This window comes from Stenella coeruleoalba, assembly GCF_951394435.1.
Source record: "Stenella coeruleoalba genome assembly, chromosome: 14".
Classification (NCBI taxonomy): Eukaryota; Metazoa; Chordata; class Mammalia; order Artiodactyla; family Delphinidae; genus Stenella; species Stenella coeruleoalba.
This window is the reverse complement of record NC_137160.1, coordinates 24399964-24427754: the sequence shown is the minus strand read 5'-3', so window position 1 is coordinate 24427754 and position 27791 is coordinate 24399964. Positions and strand designations below refer to the sequence as shown.

At 38.0% G+C, this 27791-nt stretch overlaps 1 protein-coding gene across 2 annotated transcripts in view; it reads right to left on the bottom strand.

Moving 5' to 3' along the window:
- Positions 1-27791, bottom strand: part of DYM (dymeclin) — a 377292-nt gene that overhangs the window by 308887 nt on the left and 40614 nt on the right. For both annotated transcript variants that reach the window (XM_079941933.1, XM_079941932.1), the window contains exons 3-5: positions 15876-15928; positions 8922-9015; positions 7210-7343 (exon numbers count right to left, since the gene is read on the bottom strand). In XM_079941933.1, the coding sequence (XP_079798059.1) occupies positions 7210-7343; positions 8922-9015; positions 15876-15928 (281 nt within the window). The remainder of the gene's footprint in view (positions 1-7209; positions 7344-8921; positions 9016-15875; positions 15929-27791) is intronic.

Genomic DNA, 27791 nt, shown 5'->3' with positions numbered 1-27791 from the left:
TGTTTTTTTAATCTCTTAAAGGGTTTTTAACTGCCTCTATATCTCCAGTTAAATATTTTAATATTTTAAATCATGAGCATTCCATTCTCTCTAGCTCACATTAATCTTAACAATAACCCTTAAGGAGCAGTTATGATCATCATCACTTTACAGATGGGAAATCAAGGCTCAGAGAGGTTAGCTTACTTAGAGTAAGTGGCAGAATTCAGATTTAACCAAATTCAGACTTCCAAAGGAGAAAAAAAAAAAAACCTTACAAATTACTTCTATAAAGACCTGTTTCTACAAGCTCGGAAAAAAATCCAGTCAACCAATCCATGTTTTACTGAAGACCCTAAATACAAATCCCTGGTAAGTGAGTACTCTGAGCCCCGTTAGGGGGCAGATTGGAAATACCACATATTGGTAATACCACATATTACTTTACCACATATTACTTTATTATTATAAATACCACTATAAATACCACTATAATAACTATTATAAATACCACATATTACTTTACACGTCAAGGTGACAGCCTACACATTCGCCTACACATTCATCAACACATACTCAAGTTCTTGACTTAAATATCCAATTTACAAATAATCTCAAACAACTAATAAATACAGACTCTTATTACGAATAGTTTGCTGATCAACGTCACTGAAATCCCACCCCTATCCCTGAGGTTCTCCCATTTTAAAGCCCAAATGCTACTTCCCGGGTCCCTATGAGCGTCAGCAGAGAAAGGTGCAAAGAAAGAGAAAGAAAGACAAGATTTATGGTCCCTCACAGCTCTAATAAATCTACACCTGAAACTAAGCTGTGGCCAGTCCCTGTTAGTGCTTTCTGCTCGGCACCCATTCAGAATCACGGACTAAGATTCAACTCTCTTATTTTGGCCTTAGGGAGACAACCAGAGATAATAAAATACTGTCATAACCAAACGCCTTCCATCAGAGTTGGGGGGAGGAGGGGTGGGGAAGAGAGAGAAAAGAAAAATTTTTTAAGCACTCATTCGAGGAAGGGGAAAACACAGCACTGAAGGAAAACAAAGCAGCAGCCAGAAAAAAGAAACATATGGGTCAATTAAATCAGGTTACACGTAGTTATTAGAAGGAATATTAAAAGACAGAGCTAATCATTGTTTTCCTTGCATTCAGAAAGTCAAACTGTCAGTTTCTCAATGCTGCCCAATACTGTGCTAATACAGGTACTTAAAACTTAAGAATTAACAGAGCTACACTGCAAAGAGTGCCTGAAAGTTCAGAGCAAAAGACTTCCTTAAGATGAAGACACATAGCTAGATTATACTTACTATAAACTTCTACTCAGAAAAAACATGACAGAGTCTAGGTTACTGTCTATTTTAACTGTGAAGCTAATACTGGGATTATTCTAACGTATTAAAAATCATATTTAAATGTCTAATTAGCAAAATCAAATATGCCTCCATTAATTAATTAAGGAAAAGCAAATGGATTCAGTCTTTTCTAAAAATAAAACTGGTCTACATTTCCATGCATTACAATATTTATAAACCTGTGTCGCACAACCATTCCAATAAAATCTGCAATAATTTTGGTCAACTGCTATTACTGCAGTCGAACAGAAATGTTTCTAATTACCCTCAAGGATAATATACTCTATGAGGTTTCATTATAAAATGTGCCAATTAGTAAAATTTAATTCATTTTGTTCCACTGATTACATAAAAGAAAGAAGGGGAGAGAAAGAAATATCACGAATCACACTATCACCTATTAAATAACCAAAGAACAAGTCAGGAGTCCCTAGAAGCACTTTATTCTTCTGCAAAGTCAGATTACAAATCTTATATGCTAAATATTTTGAAAGAATAAATCTGCGCTTTCTTTTTTCTCTGAGTCACATTGTTCAACTATCGTGGAGTTTTTTGGGGGGGTTTTGCATTATTTATCTATAACTAATGAGATTAAACTATTAAGTTTTATATTAAGACAAAAATAAAACCAAAATCACTCACCTCCCCCCACAATACAATTTCTGGTTCACCTGCTGAGCAACAGCGGCCCCAGGCCCTAGGGACCAGCTCAGGCGGAGGAAAGAGCAGTAAAGCCCTGCCATCATGGGAGCCAAAGCACCTCGGCCGTCAGAAAAAATCAAAGCTACTTTCAAAGGAGAGAGATTTACCTCCACTGCATTTAGTAAAACAAATACACCACGGACTGGGAAGGTAATTCCAAACAGTTTCGAAAAGGTTTTAAGCCAGGGGGGAATAAAGAGGAAATTGGTTGTGTTGAAGAGGTGTGATTAAGGATTTTTTTTCCCATAAATTTCCATCTCATGTAATTTTTTTCTTCTGTTTGTTTTGGTCTCTCACAAATTATAAGTTTTCTCACCTGTATGGGATCCCTGACTCCCCATCTACCAGCTAGAGGGAGACAAATGGCACAGACTGCCACGCGGTGGTTCCCACAGGTGGGCTGTGAGCTGCTTCATCGAGGGGCATCTAAATGTCCGTTTCTATAAGTCTTTCCCTGTTTTGGGTTCATTTTCTCCAGAAGAGTATCCGCTCGTCTTCTGGCAGGAAAGGAAGTGGGGTGGGTAAAACCCCAGTGCCAGCATTCCAGAAGTCAAGTCAAGATGCCTCACTCTTCCACTTTGTAGCCTTTTCTCTTAACCCTATTCTCGGTACACCACTGCCTCCACTGTGCCCAAGAGGTCACTGAGGGAGGCCCCATCGGTCCAGCCTCTACAGAGAGCAGATTTTAGTACTAAACTGGGGAAGGGGCGGTCCCATGACTGTACATGACAGGGGAGATATCTTTCCATCAATCCCCCTGGTTGTCTGCCTTCAGAGACACCTGGCACTTCCAATTCCTAAGCATCTCCGGGATTCTGCAGCAAGAACTGGCTTTTCTCTGAAGTTCTCCAACCCTGAAGGCATTTAGCTCCCAGCTTTCACTGGTCAGTTTAATTCAGCATTACTCAGTTTTCCAACTTGCAAAATGTTACTAATATTGTGGAGACTTCCCTGGCGGTCCAGTGGTTCAGACTTTGCCTTCCAACGCAGGGGGTGCGGGTTCGATCCCTGATTGGGGAGCTAAGATCCCACATGCCTCACAGCCAAAAAAACAAAACATAAAACAGAAGCAGTATTGTAACAAATTCAATAGACTTAAAAAAAAAAAATTGTGTCCCCCTCTCTTTCTCTTTAACCTAATAAATTCATAACTTATTAAAAATCCCTTTACTGATCTTTCATCGGGGTTTCAGGAGAAAGCAAAGATGATCATGTATGTTTAATCTACTATGCTTGAGAGCAAGTCCTACAAAATCAATGATTTTTAAAAATAAATACATGTTGAACTATTAACGTAGTCAAGCAAGCCTTTTACCTGGACTTGACGAGTGCCTAGTCTCTTTTTTTTTCTTTTTGCAGTACGCAAGCCTCTCACTGTTGTGGCCTCTCCCGTTGCGGAGCACAGGCTCCAGACGCGCAGGTTCAGCGGCCATGGCTCACGGGCCCAGCCGCTCCGCGGCATGTGGGATCTTCCCGGACTGGGGCACGAACCCGCGTCCCCTGCACCGGCAGGTGGACTCTCAACCACTGCGCCACCAGGGAAGCCCGTGCCTAGTCCCTTTCTACTCTGCACAAAGCTGTGCTAACTGGTTCCCAAGCTCTTCAGGCCCACACGTCTTGCTCCGCCCAGCTCTCGGCAGGTGCCCTTCCTCCTCCCCCTCCTCCTCACCTGCCCCTTCTGGGACACAGGCGGCACGTTCTTCCAGAGCAAACCTGTGTTCCCTCTCTGTGCTCCAGATCCTAGTGCCTCTTACTTCCCTGGACCTTTTTACTGCTTCTCGCCCATCTTTTTTTTTTTTTTTTTTTTTTTTTGCTTTTCTCTTCAGTCTCTCAATCTCCTAAGGTATCTTCCCTCATTTAAAAAATTAGAAATATCTGTAAAGAAACTATAACTGGCAGCAGTATTGTGGAGCAGTTACTCCAAAGGGCCCTCCTGTACAAAACAACGAGTTCTTGATTAAAATACACTCTTTAGTGCACTGATGGGCTTCCACAAAGTAAAGGAAATCTACAAGGACCCCAGCACCATAACCAAAAAGAACCACCGCTACAAGCAAACAAACCATGGCTTGAATCCAGAGTAAAACACTGAACAATAAGCAAACTCTAAGGGTAGGGTGTCCCTGAGGATGAGGCCAGCTACTGGGAGACTAAGTCTTCAGACTTGCCACTGGGAAGCTGAACCTGAGAGCCACCTTAAGCCAAGAACTGCTGAAGGAAACTGAAGTGGCCTAGGGCACAGCCCCTGGATCCCTTTAGAAGCAAATGCAAATCCTACCCTTATTTGGGGCCTCAGGTTAAGATCAAACAAATAAAAGCTCACAGTCAGCACCATCAAAGACATAAGGAAACAAGCTACCATAAGTGTCTGCAGTAGCCAGCAACAGATTTAGGCCCCTAAGGACTTAAAAGATTGGCTTTATGCATAAAAAATGTAAAATAAATATCAGTTATTATATCAGCAAAAATAGGACATAATACCAAGACAGAGGAAAGGAAAACTTGCATTGAAGGCAAAGGGAATGCAAACAATTTTGTAGTACTTCACAGTTTTGCCTAGGGCTGGCTTTGTCCCCTCAACTATTCTCGAAGGCATGGAATAGTAGAAAGAGCTATGTTTGCATAACGATACAAATTCTCTCTAGCAAACAATCTACTACCACATCATACATAGCCTACAGGAAGATGTTCAAATATGAAATCCTCACAAATTTCAATTACAAACTGAGAGCAGACTAAGAGTCATACTACCCCCGTAAAGATGGCTTCACTGAATATGGCGGCAACATCGATCTGATCATGGCAGTACTACAGTGAGTTGGGATAAACAAAAAATTCAGTATGCTGTAGTAACCCAACAATCCTAAAATGCCTTGGTTGATTTGCTCAATTGTTTGCAGATGGCCCTCTACTTTTGTCAATTCAACCTTCAAACAACCCTTACCACTGTATCTTACCTATCCCTGAACAGTCTTTTACACACCTAAGTCAGATATTCATATACTGGCTAACAAATGGATGTTTTCAGAGTGAGGTTCCATTTTTTACCATTCAACAGTATCTGTGCAATCATTTAATTTTATCACACTTTTACAAACTGTAAAAAGACGTTGACAGAAAATATAAAAAAGGACTTATACTAGTGATAAGAAGTAGAAATCTCAAACTAACAACCTAAGGCTACGATGAAAATAATTACACATGCCAAAAACAGCAGTCTTTAACCTTAAGGAGATGTTCACTGGACTTAAGCTGGTGGACAAACAGCAGCTCAGCTGCAAATGAAAAGAACAAAAGAGCATGTATAAAATCCTGAATTGCCAACCGGATAAAGGAACAGGACAGTCTGTCAGCACACAAAATCACCAATTACCAAACCTCACAGGCAGCTCTTTCAGTGAGATGACCATCTTGATAAAGTGGCCATGGTTGAAGAGTGTCGTTTTTGTCCTGCCTCTACATGAGGCTACCTGGGATGTACAACAAAACCATGCTTCTCAAGCCTGGATGTGAGCGGGGAGTGCAGGTACAGAGAGGGTACTGTGGCAAGACGTTTGGCCCCCAAATAAGCACAGTGTATCTCTCAAGTGCATCAATTTGCTCAACGGTAAGTAATGGAAAAAAATGATTTTATATTAAAATAAAAAAGATATTGTGTTAAATAAAGCACAATATTTGCTTAATTTTTGTGACATAATGCAAAACAAAGTATTGGGTTTGCAGTTGCTGGTTGGACTATGCTCTCAGGCCCAACGGGGATAAACGTTCACTCCATTCTTGCTGACAGAACTTCCTGGAAAGGAATGCAACTCACTAAACAGAACTATGTTTTGGCACTATTGGTACCACAGAAACAAAGCCTAGCATTAACAAAACTAACACATACAAGATACAGTCCTGATTAAAAGCTCTAACCATTTAAACATCAGTATATATTTAACAAATATAGAAGGCTGATTATCAAGGTAGTAAATTAAACATATTTAATGTATAAAGCTCTAGGTGGGCGAGAAAGCCTGATGAAGGCAGAAGTGTGTTTTGAAAAATGAACCCAGGAAACTCAGAAGCAACAGTGCCTTTGCCTTGAGGAAGAGAGAAGCAATGGGGAAGGGTAGGTGCAAAACCGCATTCCCCATATTTGAATTCTTAATAACCCCATTACGCCCTTTTATTTTCCAAGTTGTAACTTTTAATGCTAAGAAATGAAACACCAGCAGTTGATCTTGAAAACTATAGGCTCTCCTAACTACTGGGGAAAAAAAAAATTTCGGCAATATCAGGAGAAAAAAGTAAACTTTTCCTGTATCTTCAGAAAAAGACAATATACTTTGGCATCATAAAACTATACTTAAAAACATTATTTCTGATCAAACAGTCCCAGAGATACCCAGACTCAGAGACTGTTATGTCCTATGAAAGTAACCTTTAACATTTATAAAATCTGTAATTCTGATTGGTTGTCTCCCTTAATAATGTGTTGGCCTAGTAATGGTATGTAAATTGACATTTGTTTCCTGAAAGGAATATTTGTGATTTTTATTTTTATTTCCCATATACATAGAAGTCAAAATAAAGAAAAGTCTCAATCTTACCGGCACCCTTATTTAAAAAAAGAGAAAACAGAAAAAATTATAAGTGTCTCGGCTCATTTTTTTTTTTTTTTTTTTTTTTTTTTTGGCGGTACGCGGGCCTCTCACTGTCGTGGCCTCTCCCATTGTGGAGCACAGGCTCCAGACGCGCAGGCTCAGTGGCCATGGCTCACGGGCCCAGCTGCTCCGCGGCATGTGGGATCTTCCCGGACCGGGGCACGAACCCGTGTCCCCTGCATCGGCAGGTGGACTCTCAACCACTGCGCCACCAGGGAAGCCCTCGGCTCATTTAAATTAATATAGGGGAAGAAAGAGTGATGGTGTCAGGTCACTTAAAAATGAAAATTGGGACTTCCTTGGTGGTCCACCGGTTAAGACTCCATGCTTCCACTGCCGGGTTCACGGGTTCGATCCATGGTCGGGGAACTAAGATCCCACGTGCCACATGGCGCGGCCAAAAAAAAATTATGAGGAAAAGTAGAATTTTCAAAATTATACTTCTAATTCTTCAAATTCTATCCTTACATGTTACACACGTTATCCCAGAACATCTTCAAAGGCAATACTTACTGTAACTGCCAGGAGATTTTTCTTCATAAGTAAAATGAAGTTGTAACTCTTCCTCTGACATCTCATAAATGAACACTTTCAGCAAACAGCAAATAATAAACAAAGCATTGTGTGTCTGCCAAATGAAGATGTGGCTAGAAAGGAAAGAGCAAAATTACACAAGAATCAGTATTTAATCATGAGCACAATCACTTTATTCTAGTCCACTGATTTCTCAATCATGTTGCCCATTTTGTTTGTAATATTAGAACAATGTCCATACCTTTTTTTTTATGGCTCATGATTTATGACACTGGACCAACGATATCTACTATAATTTACCTCATATTTCATTCTGTGTATTTTACAGTGAGTCAACTTTAAAATTTTTTTCCTTTAGGCATGACTGCTCTTTGTTCTTAACTTTATAGCTGCCCCATACACAGGCAATTCAAAGAAAAGAAAACTAAAAATAGAAAACATTAAAAACTATAGTAACATAAAGAGAATATATGCAAATACACAACCAAAAAAAATTTTTTTTTTTTTTTGGCTGCGTCCTGCAGCATGTGGGATCTTAATTCCCGGACCAGAGATTGAACCCATGCCCCCTGCAGTGGAAGCTCGGAGTCTTAACCACTGGATCGCCAGGGAAGTCCCCACAACCAAAATTTTAAATGAGGCATCACCAGCTGCACAGTACAATACCTGCTATTTGTATTAATAATCATGGACTCACAACAATTTTAATTGGATTCAATATAAATTATTTGGAAACAGGGCAATGAGCAATCTTTTAAGAGACTACCCTCCAAAAATGGTTTCAAAAAATGCTCGGGTGGATAAAAGGTGAATCTTCCACTATATAAATATAAAACCATAATATCTAATCTGAACCTTCGTTCACCTAATATGAAAGAAATAAAGGAAACAAATGTGGAATGAATTAATACACTAAGTCATTACAGTAAGTCCCCTGCATACAAACGAGTTCCATTCTGACTGCATGTTCATAAGTCCAATTTGTTTAAGTCCAACCAAAGCTAGGCTAGGTACCCAACTAACAAACTTGGCTAAATAGTACTGTACTGTAATAGGTTTATAATACTTTTCACACGCCTTGCTCCACTCTCAAAATTGTTTTCACTTTTGTTTCCATCGTTATCACTTGGCACTTCTTAGCAGTACCAGCTACATCACCGCTGCTTTTACGCTTGCTTCCAGACATCCTGGGCTTGAAATAAAGATACTGTACTACGGTACTCTATACAGTACTGTAAAGTACACAAAAGCACGACCACTTGTAGAGCACGCACACATGTGACAATGTACGCCAGATACGTGAACTAACTTATGTGATTGGACATGCAAACACACTTTCGCATCTTTGAAAGTTTGCAATTTAAAGGTTCGTATGTAGGGGACTTATTGTATTTAAATTAGATACAACCAGCAGTGGAAATGGGAGAAAATTACCTTTTTTTAATAATAATTACACAATTAATCTTCTTAAAGAATATATTTCTAAAGATTGTCTAAAATGCTGAAATCAGATTCCAAAATTTATAATCTCACTACAATGACCTGGACAGTAAATTAAAACCTCTTTTACTTTTTGCCTTAATAATGAGAACAATTCCAAGACCATAACCTACTTCTACCAATAAATGAAAAATCATACTGTTAAATATAAATTAAATATAGAGAGAGTGTGATTTAATCATCCAGCTTACTTCTGACATTCTGCTGAAAGTTTTAGTTCTTTGGTTCTAGACAGGAAGACCTTAATTAGTGCACCAAGGTTTCCTGTTCGAGGATTGTTTTCAACTGCAAGAGAAGAAAAGGTTTTTAAAAGTTAAGAACCGAAATCAAAATGAGCATATCATAACATTTATAAAGCCAAATGTCAGATTGAAGTTGTTCAGGGATGAACCTTATTGTCAATTTCAAATCTAACTGGGGAAATTAGCAAAGAGAGAGATTGCTGTTTGGTCTTAATTCTAAACAACGAAAAATGATTTACAAATGGAAATAATAGAAACTGTAGGAGAAAACAGCCACCTCATCTCAGAATCCAAAACTGTAAAGAAAAGATATACAGAGGAATAAGTACACCATTACAGCCCACCTGCTTAGCGCTCAGTAACTGTCCAATTAACCCAGGTCTATCTGCTGGGTATGTGTTCTTGTCACAGCTTGAGAGTAGATGCAAGTAACTGTATAATCTTCTCATTGTGATAAAATGTATAGCACCTTGCTAATCCAAGTGTGGTTCAGCAGCAATAGCATTACCTGGGAGCTTGCTGGAAGTAGAGAATCCCACGGCCACCCTACACTACTGAAGTTGACAGCGCTTCTCAACGTTTAATGTGCATTTAAATCACTTGGCATTCTCATTAAAGTTTAAATTCTGATTCTGCATGTGTGAAGTTGAGTCCTGAGATTCTGCAGCTGTGGCAGTCTCCCAGGTGATGTCCATTGCTGCTGGGTGGAGAGCCCCACTGTGAGTAGCAAGGGGCAAACTGTGTTTTAAGTTAGGGCAGGTTTTTGTCCAGATTCCATAATTCAGAATAGACATGTGATTAGATATTGTTAGAGTTTCACTCTGAATCAAAAATTGCCTACTTTTAAGCTTTGGGTTTAGCTTAATGAAAGACTATCCTGAGATTTCAAGACAAACAGATTTTTTAAAAACCAGTTAATGTAGGGGACTTCCCTGGTGGTCCAGTGGTAAAGAATCCTCCTTCCAATGCAGGGGACATGGATTCAACCCCGGGTCGGGGAACTAAGATCCAACATGCCGTGGGGCAACCATGCCCACGTGCCACAACTAGAGAGAGAAAACCCGCAGGCCACAACTAGAGAGAAGCCCGCACACTGCAACGACAGATCCCGCATGCCTCAACAAAGGTCCCGTGTGCCACAACTAAGACGCGACACAGCCAAAAAAAAAAACCAAACTAAACAAAAAAAACCCCAGTTAATGTGTGCAAGTGTGTCTCCGTATGAATTAATATTTCATAGCTATTGTTAATCAAAACAAAATACTGAAACAAAATGCTGAGGCTGACAGGACTTCAACCATATTTCCGAATCTCAACTTCACAATCTTGTGTTCATTCAACAGCCCCTTCATTATTGAATGGCTTTATAAGTAATCATTTGAATTTTATGGTTAGCCATTAAAATAACAAACAAAAAACCCTGTGTTGTTAGAAAGAACAACCAAGACCACTAGACTGATGTAATTAAAGTTTTGTGTACCCTTTTCATTCATTCAGCATGTCTTCATGGAGCTACTGCCCAGCACTGTGTCAGGTACTAAGAAGATACTTACAAACGAAACTCCCTCTCTTAATGTGGATGACATTCTAAGTTTCCAAAGTACTCTTTTGGACAAGACGTAGATGGGGTAATAAATTTATAAAATTAAGTACACTTAATGATGTTTCAAAAACAATACTCAATGGTAGACTCAATATTCCAAAATACCTCAGTGGAATTTAACAGGATCAAACTTAATTGGCAAAAATCAAACGCTACATTGAAGTTGAAGGCGCTTCAGGACCAGAGTAGGAACAGGGGATGTCTGACAGGAAGGCAGAAAAGCACATGGAACTGGACTACAGAACGTGACTACGTTCAAAGTCCAGCTCCAGCACTGACTAGCTGTGTGACACCTGGCAACTTACTTAACCTCCCCATGCCTCAGTTTCTTCATCTGTAAAAATTCAAGTAATGATAATACTTCAGTAATGGAAAACTAACTCATTTAACTCTAGAGCTTGAACTTGCAGCAATCTGTTAACTGAACTGGTTTTGTGAAAAAGGGATTCTCCATCTCCACAGGAGTTCAAGCAAATTCCAGGTAATACTCAGACAAGGGTATTACAAAGAGGATTTCCACCTGGGGTGAGAGGTTGACCTTGCTTCCAGCCCCTGAAACAACCTTTCCCAGTATCTCACTAAAATACCCACGATCTCCAAGATCCAATAACCAACATACCATAAATATAAAAGACAGAGACATGCTAACAATCCATAAGGATGCAATCGACAAAATCTACGTTGTGGGAAACTCTACTACCCACTTTCTTCAATAAGAAAATTGAGAGGGGAAAAAAGGCAAGACAAATTCAGGAGGAACCTAGCTCTGAAAAGGATGTAAAGACATATTAACCAATAATAATGTATGGCCCTTATTTGGCTCCTGATTCAAACAAACTGAGACAATTAGAAATTTGAACAGTCAGTGGATGTTTTGTGATATTAAAAATTGTTTTTAGTAGATAATGGTATTTTTCCATTAAAAAATTGTTATTATGAGATATGTATCACAATATCTATGAATGAAATAATATAATGCCTGAGGTTTGTGTCAAATTACTTATGTGAGGATACGCTTTTTGTTTTGTATACACTTTCTACTTGTGCACTTTTCTGTACATATCCATATTTCAATAAATAGGTGAGAGATACAGATGAAACAAGACTGGCCATGAGTTGAAAATGATTGAAACTGGGAGATGAGCATACAGGAGGTCATTATATTATTCTGTCTGCCTCTGTATGAGTGGGAAATTTTTTAAAGAATTAAAAATAAAATACCCATGAAAAAATACAAAAAGATACAAGCTCATGAAAAGGCTGAGTAAGGATAGTCCTTTTCCCCTAAAAACAGGAAACACTTTAACTAACTACAAATTTTATAGAACTGGACTAAAATTTTATTTGGTAATCAATGGATCATTCGCAAGCCTAACTGCCTGAAAGTACTTTTGTCTACTCCAACCAGAAAACTTACGTTAATCATCCCACCCAATACCTTGCTATACAGATTCAGAGGCAACAAGTCCCAGAAAACAACTTGTAAGAATTAAACAAGCCAAACAAAGAGCAAACCTCATCTCCTCACATAAAACAACTGACCTGGCTCTCATAGCACTATTCTAGCAGGTAAGAACTAGGAAAAAGTGGGGGAAATGCACTTAAAATTCACTGTGAGATATTTAATAAGAAATCTGTTTGGACCCAGAGAACCCCATGTGCAGATTCATAGAAAAAAGTAATACAGATAATATAAAAAGCCCAACAAAAATAATGGCCACAAACATCCCCAAAATGATGAAAAACATCAATCTACGTATCCAAGAACATCAACAAACCCCAAGCAGAATAAAGAATAAATTTTAAAATTTTGTAAAGGCAAGGACAAAATCTTGACAGCAGTAACAAAAAAATGACTTATCAGAAGGCAACAGAATGATATAGTCAAAGGGATATGAGAAAATAAATGCCAACCAAGAATTCTGTATCCAGAAAAACTCTCCTTCAAAATGAAGGCAACAGCAGGGCAGGGGCACAACTTTATAGTGGAGAAAATGGACAAAAACAACCCTGGCCACATAATCAAGGTCAACATCATCAGTGAAACTCATGTTAATAGAATGTATCCCTGATATGATGTGTTGAGGACAGCATGTCACCTCTGTGATCTTCCACCTACAAACCCATAACCCCCACCTAGCCATGAGAATAACATCAAACGAACTGAGGGACATTCTAGAAATACTCTACCAGTATTCCTCAAAACTCTTAAAGTCATTAAAATTGAGGAAAATCTGAGACAAGAGGAGGTTAAGGAGACTTAATGACTAAACGTAATGTAGTATCCTGGAACAGAAAAAACTCCAAGAGGACATTTGGGAAAACTAGTGAAATCTGAATAAAGGGTCAAGTTTAGTTAATAGTAATGTACCACTGTTGATTCCTTAGTGTAACAAATGTACCATATTAATGTAAGATGTTGACAACAGAGGAAACTGAAGAGGGTTATATGGTAACTCTCCACATAGCTTTGCAACTTTTCTATAAATCTAAAGCTATTCTAAAATTAAAATTTTATTTTAAAAATTTCAATAGATGTGTTTACCAGAAAAAAGATTAGTAAACTAAAGACATTAATAAAAAAAATATCCTACAGAAGGTCAGAGAGAAAGTAAAGAACAAAATAAAATACAAAAAAAAAAAAAAAGAGAGAGAGAGAAAGCCTGACAAGCCTATGCAACACAATGAAAATTTTAACACACATATAACAGAGACCCTAGAAGGAGAGGAGAGACAGAATAGGACAGTAACAATGTATAAATCGATAATGGCTGAGAATTTTCCAAAACAGATGAAAGACATCAACCCACAGATTTAACAAGCTCTACAAACCTCAAGCAGGGAGGGAGGGAGGAAGGAGAGAAAAAAGGAAGGAAGGAGAGAAGGAAGGAAAAATACTCCTCAGCATATTCTAAGATGTTGAAAACCAAAGGACAAAAAAGAAAAACTTAGGGTTTCCCTGGTGGCGCAGTGGTTGAGAATCTGCCTGCTAATGCAGGGCACACAGGTTCGAGCCCTGGTCTGGGAAGATCCCACATGCCGCGGAGCAGCTGGGCCCGTGAGCCACAACTACTGAGCCTGTGCATCTGGAGCCTGTGCTCCGCAACAGGAGAGGCCACGATAGTGAGAGGCCCGCGTACCGCGATGAAGAGTGGCCCCCGCTTGCCACAACTAGAGAAAGCCCTTGCACAGAAACGAAGACCCAACACAGCAAAAATAAATAAATAAATAAATAAACTCCTACCCCCAACATCTTCTTTAAAAAAAAAAGAAAAAATTAAAAGCATCCAGAAGAAAAAAATTCCATTGTTTTCAAAGGAACAACACTAACATTGACAGCTTTTTTTTTTTGACAGTTTTAATCTCAACAAAAATGAGAGTAACCAGAAAAATAACAGAATGGTATATTTAAAGTATGGAAAGAAATTAATGCCAACCTAGAATTCTACACCCAGCAAATATATCCTCCAAAAGCAAAGGAAAAATGAAAACATGTTCAGACCCAAAAAAGAAAAATAAGAGAGAATTGCTACATACCCACATAGCCCTTAAAATTGATTTACATTTATATCTATTAACGTGGAAAGAAGTTCCTGAATACTGCTAAATGAAAACATAGAAATAATAGCACTTACATAAAATTGTGCATGTAAGTCAATACACACAGAATTACTGATAAAATTTTGATCTTATCACAAAAGACTAGCAATGATTTCCTGCACTGTTTAATATGGGAAGACTTTAATTTTAACTATACCACTATATTGTTAGAATTTGGGGAATTAAATGTGTGTGTGTGTGTATATATATATATATATTTGCTATTCTCCAAAGTAGTTTTAAATATAGAATGACACACTTAGATACATAATATCAAGTGAAAAACACAGATTAAAATAATTGAGTATGTGTATTTAATATGCATGTAAATGTATATCCAAAGAATAAATAACAGAAGGCAAAATATTACCAATAGCTATGTCAGGGTTGTGGAATATGACCAATTACTGCCTTTTTTACATTTTAGTATGCTTTCCACATTGTATTAATAAGTAACTATTACTCCCAATTTTAAAATGTTATTTTTGTAAAACCCCAAGGTCACATTAAAAACCATCATCATAATAACTGCATTAATATCACTGTCACATAAAATTAATTTTCAGCAAACTGTCACATAGGTTTTTGATAGTCAGCTCTGTTTAGCGCAAAATCCTCAAATCTATGGTTGTAACTGCAGACAAAATTCAAGGCAACTATTATAATACCACCTCTATCATTAGCAACATAATTTGTTTTTAAAAGCAAAAATATTTCATCAAAGACTGTTTTTGGCAGAGTAACTTATATGGGAGTTAGCCACATAGCTTACATGGAGCACATCCATAAGCTTGATTTAAAAACAAGCTCGTCATCACTTATTAAGCTCCTGTCCACCAGTCGTTTCACAGATACGTTATCTCTAATTTTCAAAGCAACAATGAAATGTAAGTATAACCATTCACATTTTTTAAAGCATACATTTCTTTCCAATTGCTACCAATTTGAAAGCAAAGTATTTGAGAAATGAGGTCCAAAAAAAGGTAACATTTGTTGACATAAATAATGAATAATGACGAGATGCTAGGCACTATACTGGATGTTTCATATGTTATCTGACTTCTTCCCATGAGAATCCTGCAATTTAGATGAGGAAATTAAAGCTCAGCTAGTAATAAGAGAGCTATAATTAAGACCATAAAATAATTCCAGAGCCCATGCACTTTACCATAATATCAAGTTGTTATTACTAATTTGAGAAGATTCCTAATATATTTTCCTATTAATGAGTGATAATTATTCTAGTTAACACAGCCAGCAACAGCATATTTAGTACGTGCAGTTGGCAAAACAAAGGATGAATGATCCATATTCTCTAGGAACTATACATGCAACTACAAAACAAAGAATATTTTGGGTTTTTCTCAGTATTTCAAAATTTGTAAAAAGAATAAGCTCTATGGCTTAGTGGAGTCCATTACCACTACTGCAAATAAACCAAGCATGTGTCTCACTGCTGTTAACTGAATGAGAACCTCTAGAGGCATCAATAAGCACCAAGAATATAATTATTAGTACAATTATAATTATCATCATCAACAAAAATATATCACTTCATTAATTCAATTCACATTGCACCAGCAAAATCTGTAACAGAAATTTTGAAATAACTGTCTCCACACACATACATATATATACACATTACACACACACACACACACACACACACACACACACACACATTCATTTTTCCTCCTTACCTAAAGACCTGCAGACTGAAATGGTTGCCTCCTCCAAGAGCTTCAACTCGGTACTGGAAAATGAGAAAAAAGGTAATTAATAACTATAACATTAACTATGTACATACTAACCAGTTAAAGGAATACATAAAAATAAAGACAAGAAAGACAATTTAGAAGGAAAATAAGGTGTACAGTGGTAAACAATAATATCAGCTAAATAAAGCTTCTATTTTCAATGTAATTAGAAAATTTACTATAATTCTCAACATGAGACTCCTAAAGAAAAGCACTTGGGGCGCCTTGCCTTTTAGGTATTGAGGCAGGGAGGAGAGGTGGGGCTGATGGGACTTAGAAAAATTCGAGAAAGGTATTCTCAAACACAGAGCACAAGGCAGGGGCCTCATGTGCCCATTTCCAAGGAAGTACTGATCACAGGATTATAGTTATTTAGAAAAATGCCATTATTTTTCTATAATACTTTCAAATAGTTCAACAACAACAAAAAAGAAACAAGGCAAGAAAAGAGAGAAAACACAGACATAAGCTTCAATAATTTATAAATATACAGAAAAACAGAAGCCAATGCAAACTGACACAGAGACAGGAGAGAAAGACATAAAACTCTTAGATTTAAAAACTGGGGAAGCTACAGGACAGTGGATCCAGCAGTAATTTCTTACATATGACACCAAAAACACAGGCATCAAAAGAAAACATAAATAAATTGGACTTAACCAAAATTAAAAACTTTTGCACATCAAGGGATACCACCAAGAGAGTGAAAAGTCAACCCAACAGAATGGGAGAAAATGTTTGCAAATCACATACCTGATAAGGCACTAATATGCAGGATATATTTTTTAAAAACTCTGATTCAACAACAACAAAAAACCCCAAACAACCCAGTTTAAAAATCTGCAAAGGATTCAGATAGACATTTCTCCAAAGACATAAAAACGGCCAACAGGTATATGAAAAGATGTTCAACATCACTAGTCATTAGGGAAATGTGAATTAAAACCACAGTGAATACTACTTCACACCATTAGGATGGTATTATTAAAAAAAAAGAACAGGAGGGGACGGGAGAGGAGGGGAGGGAAGGGAAAAGGAAAAAAAGTGTTGGAGGGGATGTAGAGAAACTGGGACCCTCGTGCATTGCTGATGGGTGTGTAAAATGGAGCAAGTGCTACGAAAAACAGTATGGCAACTTTTCAAAATATCAAAAAGAGAATTATCATATGGTCCAGCAATTCCACTTCTGGGTATACATATACCCAAAAGGACTGATATTTGTACACCCACATTCATGGCAGCATTACTCGCAATAGCCAAAAGGTGGAAGCAACCAGTGTCCATCAACAGATGAATGATGGCACAAATTGTGGTACATACATACAATGGAATATTACTCAGCCTTAAAAAGGAAAAGTTCTGACACACGCTACAACGTGGATGAACCTTGAAGACATTATGCTAAGTGAAATAAGCCAGTTGCAAAAAGACAAATACTGTATGAGTCCACGTCAAATCCAAAGAGACAAAGTAGAACGGTGGTTGCTATTGGTGTGGTTGGGAACAGGGAGGTGGGGGGATGGGGCAGGGATAGCAAGTTAGTATGTGATGAGTACGGAGTTTCAGTTAGGGAAGATGAAAAAGTTCTGGAGATGGACGATGGAGATAGTTAAACAGCAATGTGAATGTAGGACTTCCCTGGTGGCACAGTGGTTAAGAATTCACCTGCCAATGCAGGGGACACGGGTTCGAGCCCTGGTCCGGGAAGATCCCACATGCCGCGGAGCAACTAAGCCCGTGCCCCACAACTACTGAAGCCCACACGCCTAGAGCCTGTGCTCCGCAACAAGAGAAGCCACTGCAATGATAAGCCCGCGCACCGCAGTGAAGAGTGGCCCCGGCTCGCCCCAACTAGAGAAAAGCCCACGTGCAGCAGCGAAGACCCAACACAGCCAAAAATAAATAAATTAATTAATTAAAAAAAAAAAACAATGTGAATGTATTTACTTAATACTACAGAAGTAAACATTTAGAAATGGCTAAAATGATAAATCTTATGTTGTGTGCGTTTTGCCACAATTTAGAGAAAAAAGTGCATTCCAATTCCAATTCAACTAGTTACTAGCTATATAACCTAGGGATCGTTTGACCTTCTTTTAGTTTTCTCATACATAAAACAGAGATGATAAAAACAGTACCTGTTTCAAAAGGTGTGGTTATTAACTTATGTAATTTGTATAAGGCACTTAGAACAGTGCCTGGCACAAAGTAAAACCTCAATAAATGAGCTACTATTGATTCCAAAATGCATTGCTTTTTTCCAGTTAATAAATTAAAATAATGCTTTACATCTATGTAACCCTTTAAAAGTTTTTCAAAGCACTTTCAAATTTATTAGCACATGAGAACCTCTTCTAATGAGCAGGACAATTATAAACCCTATTTCAATAGATAAGCAAACTGAGGCTTCCAAGGAGTTTAAGTAACATTCCAGGAATCAGCGGAAGAACAAGAACCAGCTTTACAGCCTGGTGACTGGCTTAAAAATTTTGTTGTTTTCTGCCAACACACATGGCACATAGCAAATCCTCCAAATGGGCAACTCTTTCAAGGGCTAGTTTAAAAACCCCTACCTCCCAGGGTTCTCTGCTGTTGCTGCTGAAGCATACTTTTTAAAAAAAACAATCCATGAGCACCAATGCTTTTGACAAGAAAATTTTAGAGAAACTATGAAAGAAAATGGATTACTTTAGCTATTTCTAGAACTATGCTGTCCAATATGGTAACCACTAGCTTACATGTAGTGGCTGACCACCTGAAAAGTGGCCAGTCCCAACTGAGATGAACTGTAATACAAAATACATACCAGATTTCAAAGATTTTTTTAAAAATAGAAAATACTTCATTATTAATCTTTATGTTCATGAAATTATAATATCTGGGATATACTGAGCTAAATAAAACATACTGTTAAAATTAATTTCACCTCTTTTATTTTACATTTTTAACATGGCTACTAGAAAACTTCAAATACATTCCAATCTAACCTTTTATTTCTATTAGAGCTACTCTAGAACTTGTCTCCCAGCAATTGAAGACAGTATCATGTATAAGAAGTACTGTACATATACACAAAGCTAAAACTAATTACTTCAGTGAATATGCCATTACCTTAAGAATCTCAAATTATATTCATATTCAAAAAGATAAATATCTTTCCAAAGTAATCTTTAAGTTTCTCCTAAGATTGAAAAATTTTTAGCCAAAAGTACCTAGAAATGATTCTATAGTCAACTGTTTGCATGTCCCTGGTCTTTATCCCTGTATTAGATATTTTTGGAGAGTCTGCCCACCTCATATGATCTGTCTACTGTCCTCCCCCTCCTTTTCTTCTACCTTCCCACCTACTCCTCAGGGGTGAGCAGAAGCAGACAGGGCTTGTTCAGCCTGACCCCCACTCCCTGGCCATAGCTGATGGCTCAGAGATAGGCATCTAACAAAAGCTATGCCAGAGTCTTGGGGAATTTGGAATTGAGATGTAAAGACAGGTTCTCCGTATGGCTGAACTGGCCTGCCATGCTGAGGGTTATAGGAAGCCATCCTCTATCCACTGAGCAGCAGAGATAAACAAAAAGGACGGTCAGGATTCCTGCTGGCCTTGTAATTCTTCGGACCAGTTCTTCCTGAAGCCTAGCCGTGTTCTCATCTGGGATTCTATGAGACAGCCCTTTCTCTTCATCACATAAGCCCCTCTTTCTGACATATGCTAAATCAAACTGATTTTTGTTAATAACCAAAAGACTTCTATTATAATAAATCACTGTGGTCAGATTTAATAATATACATCAGTAGTTGGCAAGAAGTGAAAACTATGAATTACTCAGTTTATGGGTTACTCGGGCAAAAAATAAAAGTAAAGACGTATAAAATGCAAAAGACTGTAAAGAGTTTTATGAGGCTAATAACTAGACCACATGCATAAAGTCTGTTTCACTGGTGCTTCTACTTTGAGTCAATAACACTCTCTTAAAACCAGTTGGAACCAAGAGCTTCAATTATATACATGTGGCTACAATCTTCAAAAGCTTCGGAATTTGCTTGTTCAACAAACACTGCCTGGGTGCCCAGGACATGCTGGGCTCTGTGAAAGATGCTGCCTCTGCCTCCAGGCTACACAGAGGAATGAAGAATCAGACTGACTATTTGGTGCAGGGGAAGTACGCAGATCAAGCCCGGCCCTGTCCCAACCTACCCTCTTAGCACTCAAGGAAGGCATCCTGGAGGAAGTGACTGTCTGTCCTGAAGGAGGAAGAGAAGGCAGTTGGGCAGACAAAAAGGGACGGCTTTCCAGACACAAGGAATGCGTACGCAAAGGTATGGCAGTCACAGAGAGCCTGGAAGGTTCTGGGAAGCAGAGTTAATCAACACTGGAGAACGATCAATTACAAGCCTGGAAAAATATACCAGATGGCTGGGGTATGGAGTTCAGTTTCTCAACTCATTCTCAACAGAAAGGTATTGAGTGTTCCCAAAACAAAAACAAAAACCAGGTTCTGATTTCTTTTGAATACAATATTAGCCTGAAAAAAAGAATTAATCCCAACATGTATTAGTGAGGTTGGTTTGGACACCATTTCCTCTAGAAAACCACCTCTGATCACCGAAGACCAGGTAAGAAGCCTGCTTTCTGTCCCAACAGCACCCAATCATGAAACTGAGCACCCGGTGGCAAGACTGCCAAGTTATGTCTGTGGCCCCCCTAGACTGTGTGCTCCTTGCTCATCACAGCATTCTCAGCCTGGTACAAATCAGGCACTTAATAAAAATGCACTGAATCAATGAAAGCCTTTGTCAGACACTTCATTACCAGAGGACAAAATTCCTTCCCCGTCCCTCAAGAAACACTTCACACTCCCCAGATTTCAAGGCAACATCTGCCCCCAAGTTTAAATTTTTACTAAAATATTTTTAAAGACACTTATTTGTTTCTAAATGTAAAATAATATAACTTTTTGAAGCAGGCTGGTTTCTTTGTCACTCAAGGATGAAGAGACAGGAAAAGCTGGGAACTATCCCACCTCTGCTAGAAGCTCTGGCTTGTGGTTAGCCAGCCAGCACCTACCATTCTGTAATTAGGCCCCTCAAGCCTGCGTCCCCTACACATGGCCGTGATCTGAAACAGCACCACAGCTACCACACTTCCTCAACAATCACCACTGCCGATCAGAAGCATCTTGAGTATCCAGATTATAACCTCCGTGAGAACAGAGAAAATGTCTCATTCATCCGTGCCTTCCCCCACCACGCCTGGTACAGTGGCTCAGTCAAAAGAAGAACACATGGCAATTACCTATTAAATGAAGGATTCATAAAGCTCTGTTTGTTGCAGTGTTATTTCTACAACGGAAATCAGCCAAGCACACCCCTGCCAAAAGCAACACACTGACTGTTATAATAGAATTCCTTTCCTCCCATCCCTCCATCCTCCAATTTTCTAAACTTTTCGGAACATTTTAAGAATAATCTTTCCCATGTGCTTGATGTAGAGCTAAAATGAGGTGGTAAGCAACCGGGGTGGTTGGTAACTGTTGCCGCGTGTTTATAGGCATTTTTGCACAGTACTGTTTAGTTAAACAAATGAACTCAGATGTTCTGGTAGCAGGCAACTTACAAATCATCATTTGCAGTAAATAAAAGTAAAACTGAAATGCAAAATATGACAATGTTTCCAAGACAATTACAATTAGAAACCAAATGCTGTTTCTGAAGGCAGATTTGGGGCACTGGAGGCATACAAAAGGGGGGCAAAAAGGCAGCAAATATTCATACCAATACAGATTAAATAAATTAATATCACACAGAGGTCTTCAAACTTCCTGTATACATAAACTCCACAACCAGGTCAATATGGAAAATGTCATTAATGAGAGATTAGGGATAAATACTTAAAACAACTCATCTCTTAATCAAACATTTGCTAAAGGAACTAAACTCTAGATAAACAATCATATTGCTCCAATGGCCCGGTGTGACTCTGTCTGAAGCAATCCTTATATGTGACAGCAGACCAGGCTCCTCCTCCTCAGAGCTGCTATCATTCCAGCAACAACATAAACAGATGGATTCACAGAACAGGAATCTCAGTTTTGCGGGTGACACCCTGATGGACAATGAGACCTATGGGACTGGAGAGCCATGCCCAAGAAGCTCTCACACACACACTGGAAAATTTGAAACTGGTCTAAGGGATTATTCCAGTTTTAAGAACCTTCATTGGGCTTCCCTGAAGATAATTCGGCAAGGAAGTGGTTATCAAGATTTTCACAACTATAGGGAAGTTCTTAAACATTATGTGGCCATTTCTGGGCTATATCCTAAGTCTATTCCCTTCCTTATTTAGATTTCATGAAAAGACTCTCCCTCGGGAGAGAACATCAACGTCAACCTCTCACTCTCCACATGCTCCAGTGACAGTTTCCACAACAAAATTCCCCAATGAATACCAATAACACAGCTGGATTACTTCTAAGTTATGTCTCAAATAATCAATGTCATCTCTGCCACCTCTGCTGAGTGCGCCAACATACATCATGACAAGGTTAAGTAACTGGGACGTGTAGGCAGCAGAGAAGACTTGCAAGGTAAAATAGAGCAAAAGAGAGAAGAATCTTAATGCCATCTAAAGGAATTTGGATTTTATCCTACATAAAATAGGAAGCCAATAAGCATAGAATCAAAAATATACACTAACTGGACATCCCTGGTGGCACAGTGGATAAGAATCCACCTGCCAATGCAGAGGACACGGGTTTGATCCTGGTCCGGGAAGATCCCACATGCCACGGAGCAACTAAGCCCGTGCACCACAACTACTGAGCCCAACTGCTGCAACTACTGAAGCCCACACGCCTAGAGCCTGTGCTCTGCAACAAGAGAAGCCACCGCAATGAGAAGCCTGCACACTACAACGAAGAGTAGCCCCCACTCACCGAACTAGAGAAAGTCCACACACAGCAACGAAGACCCAATGCAGCCAAAAATAAATTTTTAAAAAAATCAAAAATATACACTAACTGGACTTCCCTGGTGATGCAATGGATAAGACTCCACGCTCCCAGTGCAGAGGGCCCGGGTGTGATCCCTGGTTAGGAAACTAGAACCCACATGCATGCTGCAACTAAGGAGCCCTGGAGCCACAACTAAGGAGACAGCCTGCTGCAACAAAGGAGCCCACGTGCTGCAACTAAGGAGCCCGCCTGCCGCAACTAAGACCCAATGCAACCAAATGAATAAATATTTAAAAAAAAAACAACCCAGCTGGAATATTATAATATATATAGACACACTAACAGAACTCTTCACAGAGCAGTGAGGTGCCCCAGGTGTACAATGGTTAAATGTCTTCAATCATCTTCAAATTTTTAGCAAAAAACAAAAGGACAATGTGAACAGCAACAACAATAATAATGCCTCTAGTAGTACATATAATAAAGCCTAACCAGATACAACCACCACAATAATTAACCACTGCTGCCAACCGTTGGGCCAGCAAACTTGGATAAACTACTATTACTAAAGCAGAACACAGTCAACTACATAATCTTTAAAAATTCTAGTTTAGGGACTTCCCTGGCAGTCCAGTGGTTAAGACTCTGCCCTCCCAATTTAGGGAGCACAGGTGTGATCCCTGGTCAGGGAACTACGATGCCACATGGTGCATGGCGTGGTCAAAAAAGAAAAAAAAAAATTCTAGTTTAATTCCACTAAAATAATATACCAAATTGGAACACTAGTAAGAAACAGTAACAGAAATAATATAGATGATTCTGTTCCCACTAGATTCACAGACTGGTCACTTTCAATTCTTATACTCCAAGTGTACTACCCTCTCGATTTAACCATTACCATCAATTAACAAACTCATTCCTGCGTACTGCTCGCGTGGATTTCCAACCATTCCCGTTACTGAAGACAACATATGCTCCCATACAATGGAAAGATTCCAAAGCCACATATTTAAGTTCCAGCTTCCTCATTCCTATTGGTATGACTTAGCCAAGATACTTAATTTGAGCGGCTCAGTTTCCTCATATGTAAATGGTGTAAGGATGCCACCATCTGATAGGATAGTTGTAAGGACTACGTAGCAACATGTAGAAAGTGCTCAACACTCTGCTCAATAAATGTGAGCTCCCTAACCCCTCAACAACAAAATGAAATGAATCTACAAGTGTTAAACTGTCAAACTTTGCATATATTTATTCCTTAATACATCTTATAAGTAATTTGCCAGTCTTCACCTTTCTTCCCTCCATGGGGCAGAGGGGAAGTATAAGGCATAATTTAGTAATTTTTGAAGTAGTTTTACATTTTGAAATAGTATCAAAACAGCTGTGTCAAACAACTGCAGATGATCTGCTTTGATTTTATTTCCATTAATATGTTACTACAGTAGAAGTATAACACTAGTGGATTACAAAGGAAATCAATATTCCTTATTCACCTAGCAAAACTTCTCAGTATTAAGTAACGTTTAATAACTGGCAGAAAAGAAACTTATATCTAAGTAATTTTTCTTTTTTAAAAAAGAAAATAATTTGTATTTATTATTGTAAAAATGAACCGTACTAAAAACCACCAGGAGGAAACACTACACACCAATCAGAACTGTTAAAATAAAAAACAGTGACATCAAGTGCTGGCAAGGATGCAGAGAAACTGGTTATCACATACATTACTGGTGAGAATGTAAAGTGATACAGCCACTCTGGAAAACATTTTGGGCAGTTTTGTATAAAACTAAGCATTTACCATATAACCCAGTCATTGAACTCTTGAGCATTTATCTCAAAGAAATAAAAACTTATATTCACACAAAAACCTGTACACAAATGTTCATAGCAGCTTTATTCATAACAGCCCAAAACTGGAAACAATCCAAATGTCCTTCAATAAGTCTTTAAACAGAAACAAACTATAGTATACACACAACACAGAACACTACTCAACAAAAAAAAAAGGAACGAACTATGATACACAGAACAACCTGAATAGATCTCAAAGACACTATGCTGAATGAAAGAGCCAATCTCAAAACGTTACATATTGTATAATTCCACTTACACAACCTTCTTGAAATAAAAAAATTATAGAGATGGAAAACTGATTACTGGCTGCCAGGGTTTAGAGATGCGGAAGATAGAAAGAATGGGTGTGGCTATGAAGGGAAAGCACAAGGGAGCCTTGCTGGTATGAAACAGTTACGCATCTTGATTGTGGTGGTGGTTACACATGTGATAAAACTGTACAGAGCTATACATGTACACACAAATGAGTGCATGTATAACTAATTGCTGAAATCTCAATAAATTTTGTGTGTCAATTTCCTGGTTTTGGTACTGAACTAGAGTTACGCAACATGTTACCATTGGGGAAAACAGGGAAGGATGCAAAGAACCTCCCCTGTACTACTTTGTGTGTGTGTGTGTGTGTGTGTGTGTGTGTGTGTGTGTGCATGTGTGTGTGTGCAACGTCCTGTGAATCTATAATTATTTCAAAATAACAAGTTAAAAAAAAGAAACATAAAAATAAAGGTATAAAAACTTACACAGGAGAATTATATAAATACACACATTTTTAAAATTAATATTATATAATACAATTTTGCTTCAACGAGATTACGCCATATGAACGATTTTATAACTGGCTTTAACTACTTAATATGCTGTGGATTTTTCCATATCTATAAACACATAATCATTATTAATGACTATATATTGTTCCAGTGTGCAGATGCACCATTTTTATTTGTTCATTCATCTGGACACTTAGGATTGTTAGCAATTTTCTGTTATAAACATTGCTATCAATGTCTTCATACATACATCTCTGAACTTGTCCAATCATCTCCTTAACATAAACTCTAGGTCATGTTGGAATTGCTAGGTCAGTGACACTTCTGTTCTGATGAATTGCTAGGTGGAATTGCTAGGTCAGTGACACTTCTGTTCTGATGAATACTGCAAATTACATTCCAGAAAGATTTAACCAATTACCATTCCCACCAAAATGTATAAACCAAAATGCATAACTGTGGCTTAACCCATACATATTCCTAAATCTGCAAAATTACAAACCCAGATCTTTTGACACCAAATCCAATGATTTTTATATTCAGATAAGCATGTGTTGACAGTAAGCAAGCATAAGAACCTTCATGACAAATACAGATTTTTTTTTCCCTTTAAAATTGCCTATAGAGAGGAATTCATAAAGGATGTGACATCTAACTGGTAAATTATCATGTCACTGTAAATTTAAAACAAATTCTATTCAACACCACCTAAATTCTTTCACTGTACCAGGCAGACAATTTTTGTATCAACTAACATGGATGGTGGGGCATATCAAGAAACCACTGTACAGTTTACAACTTCTTTGGATTTAAACTCTGTGTTACAATCCTCTTACATGACAAACAACTCTGGCCTTAACTTGAAGAATGGTATAGTGAAGAGGATACAGAAATGTTCAATTGTGATAGAAAAAGAAAAAAATTAGCAAATATGAAGTAAAAAACTGTGGATATTTTTCATTATAAAGAGAGATGATCAACTATATCACCCATTTATGCAGAAAATGTGTCCAGATGTCATGAGCCATGATTCATGAGGTGACAGAAGAGAAGAAAAACAACCCTGGCCTTGATGGTTAGATCTGCTCTCCACCACAACCTCAGGGAGACCCTGCCATTAGTTCGTGTATGAAAATAAAAAGACCAGAGCTCACTGTTACAGCACGCATCCCTTCATTCATCAACAGAGTACCACTGTCAGATGGCAAGTGGTTTTCCAAAACTGACAAATAAACAAGAAAGAACATTTGTTGGTAGGGGAAAAAAGCTAATTTCATATGAAGCCTGTAGTTCAAGAATACAAGGGTCCACAACCAAAATAAATATATAAAATGGGTCATCTAATGACCTTAACACCTATTCCTGATAACTGTCACACATAAAAATATATGTAAGAGTTATTTACAGTATTTTAGTCAGCTGGTGTAACAAGTCAGACAGGCTACAGTTGGCAAGTAAAATACTCACCATGGGAGTTCACAGAAGCAGCATACTTAGGCTGATAACTTAATTGATGACCCATGACCTAAACCATGGAGCCAACATACAGCCCCAGAAGGAATTATTTGTGGTCCTTTAGGCAGTTTCTACCATCCAACATTTTCTTTTTCAACTTTCTCTTTTCTTTTCTGTCAACCCATCTGTCTCATTCTTCTTCATGTGTCTGCACTACAAATTTTTAAGTAACGTAAGAGGTGCCAATGGAAACTGCCAGGCCATGGTGTTGGCCCCCCGGGATTAAAGAAAGAAAAAAGAGGTTGAATAATACATAATCTTAGAAAAGAAGCTTACCAAATGGTTGTAGAGCAACCTAAAAAAAAAAAATCTTATCATATCCTCAAATGTAGAAGTAATTTAAGTTCCCACATAAACTCAGATTTTTAAAAAAATGTTTACACTACAGAGAAAAATAATTTATTTAACAAAAGTCAAAACTGCAACTAAGTATTGTAAACATTTAGCAGATTTTCAGTAATTTGAACTCCACTAACATAGAATTTGGGGTTGTTTGGCTAAATTGAGTTGAAACTAACTTTTATGTTATATTTTAAAGAAAGTATTTCAACATGGAGAAGACTAAGGAAAAGAACTGTTTAACCTTCTACAGAAGAAATATATTCAAAGACTTTAGCATATTAATTGTTGATATGCAAATAAATTTGCTGATTAGCTATAACTTGTAATCTGTAGAGGCCTATATACTATTCAATGTTCTCTCACCTTGATTATTTCATTTGATTTCTTTTAAAAACCCTGAGAAGTTGACTAACGAAATAAGAGTATCC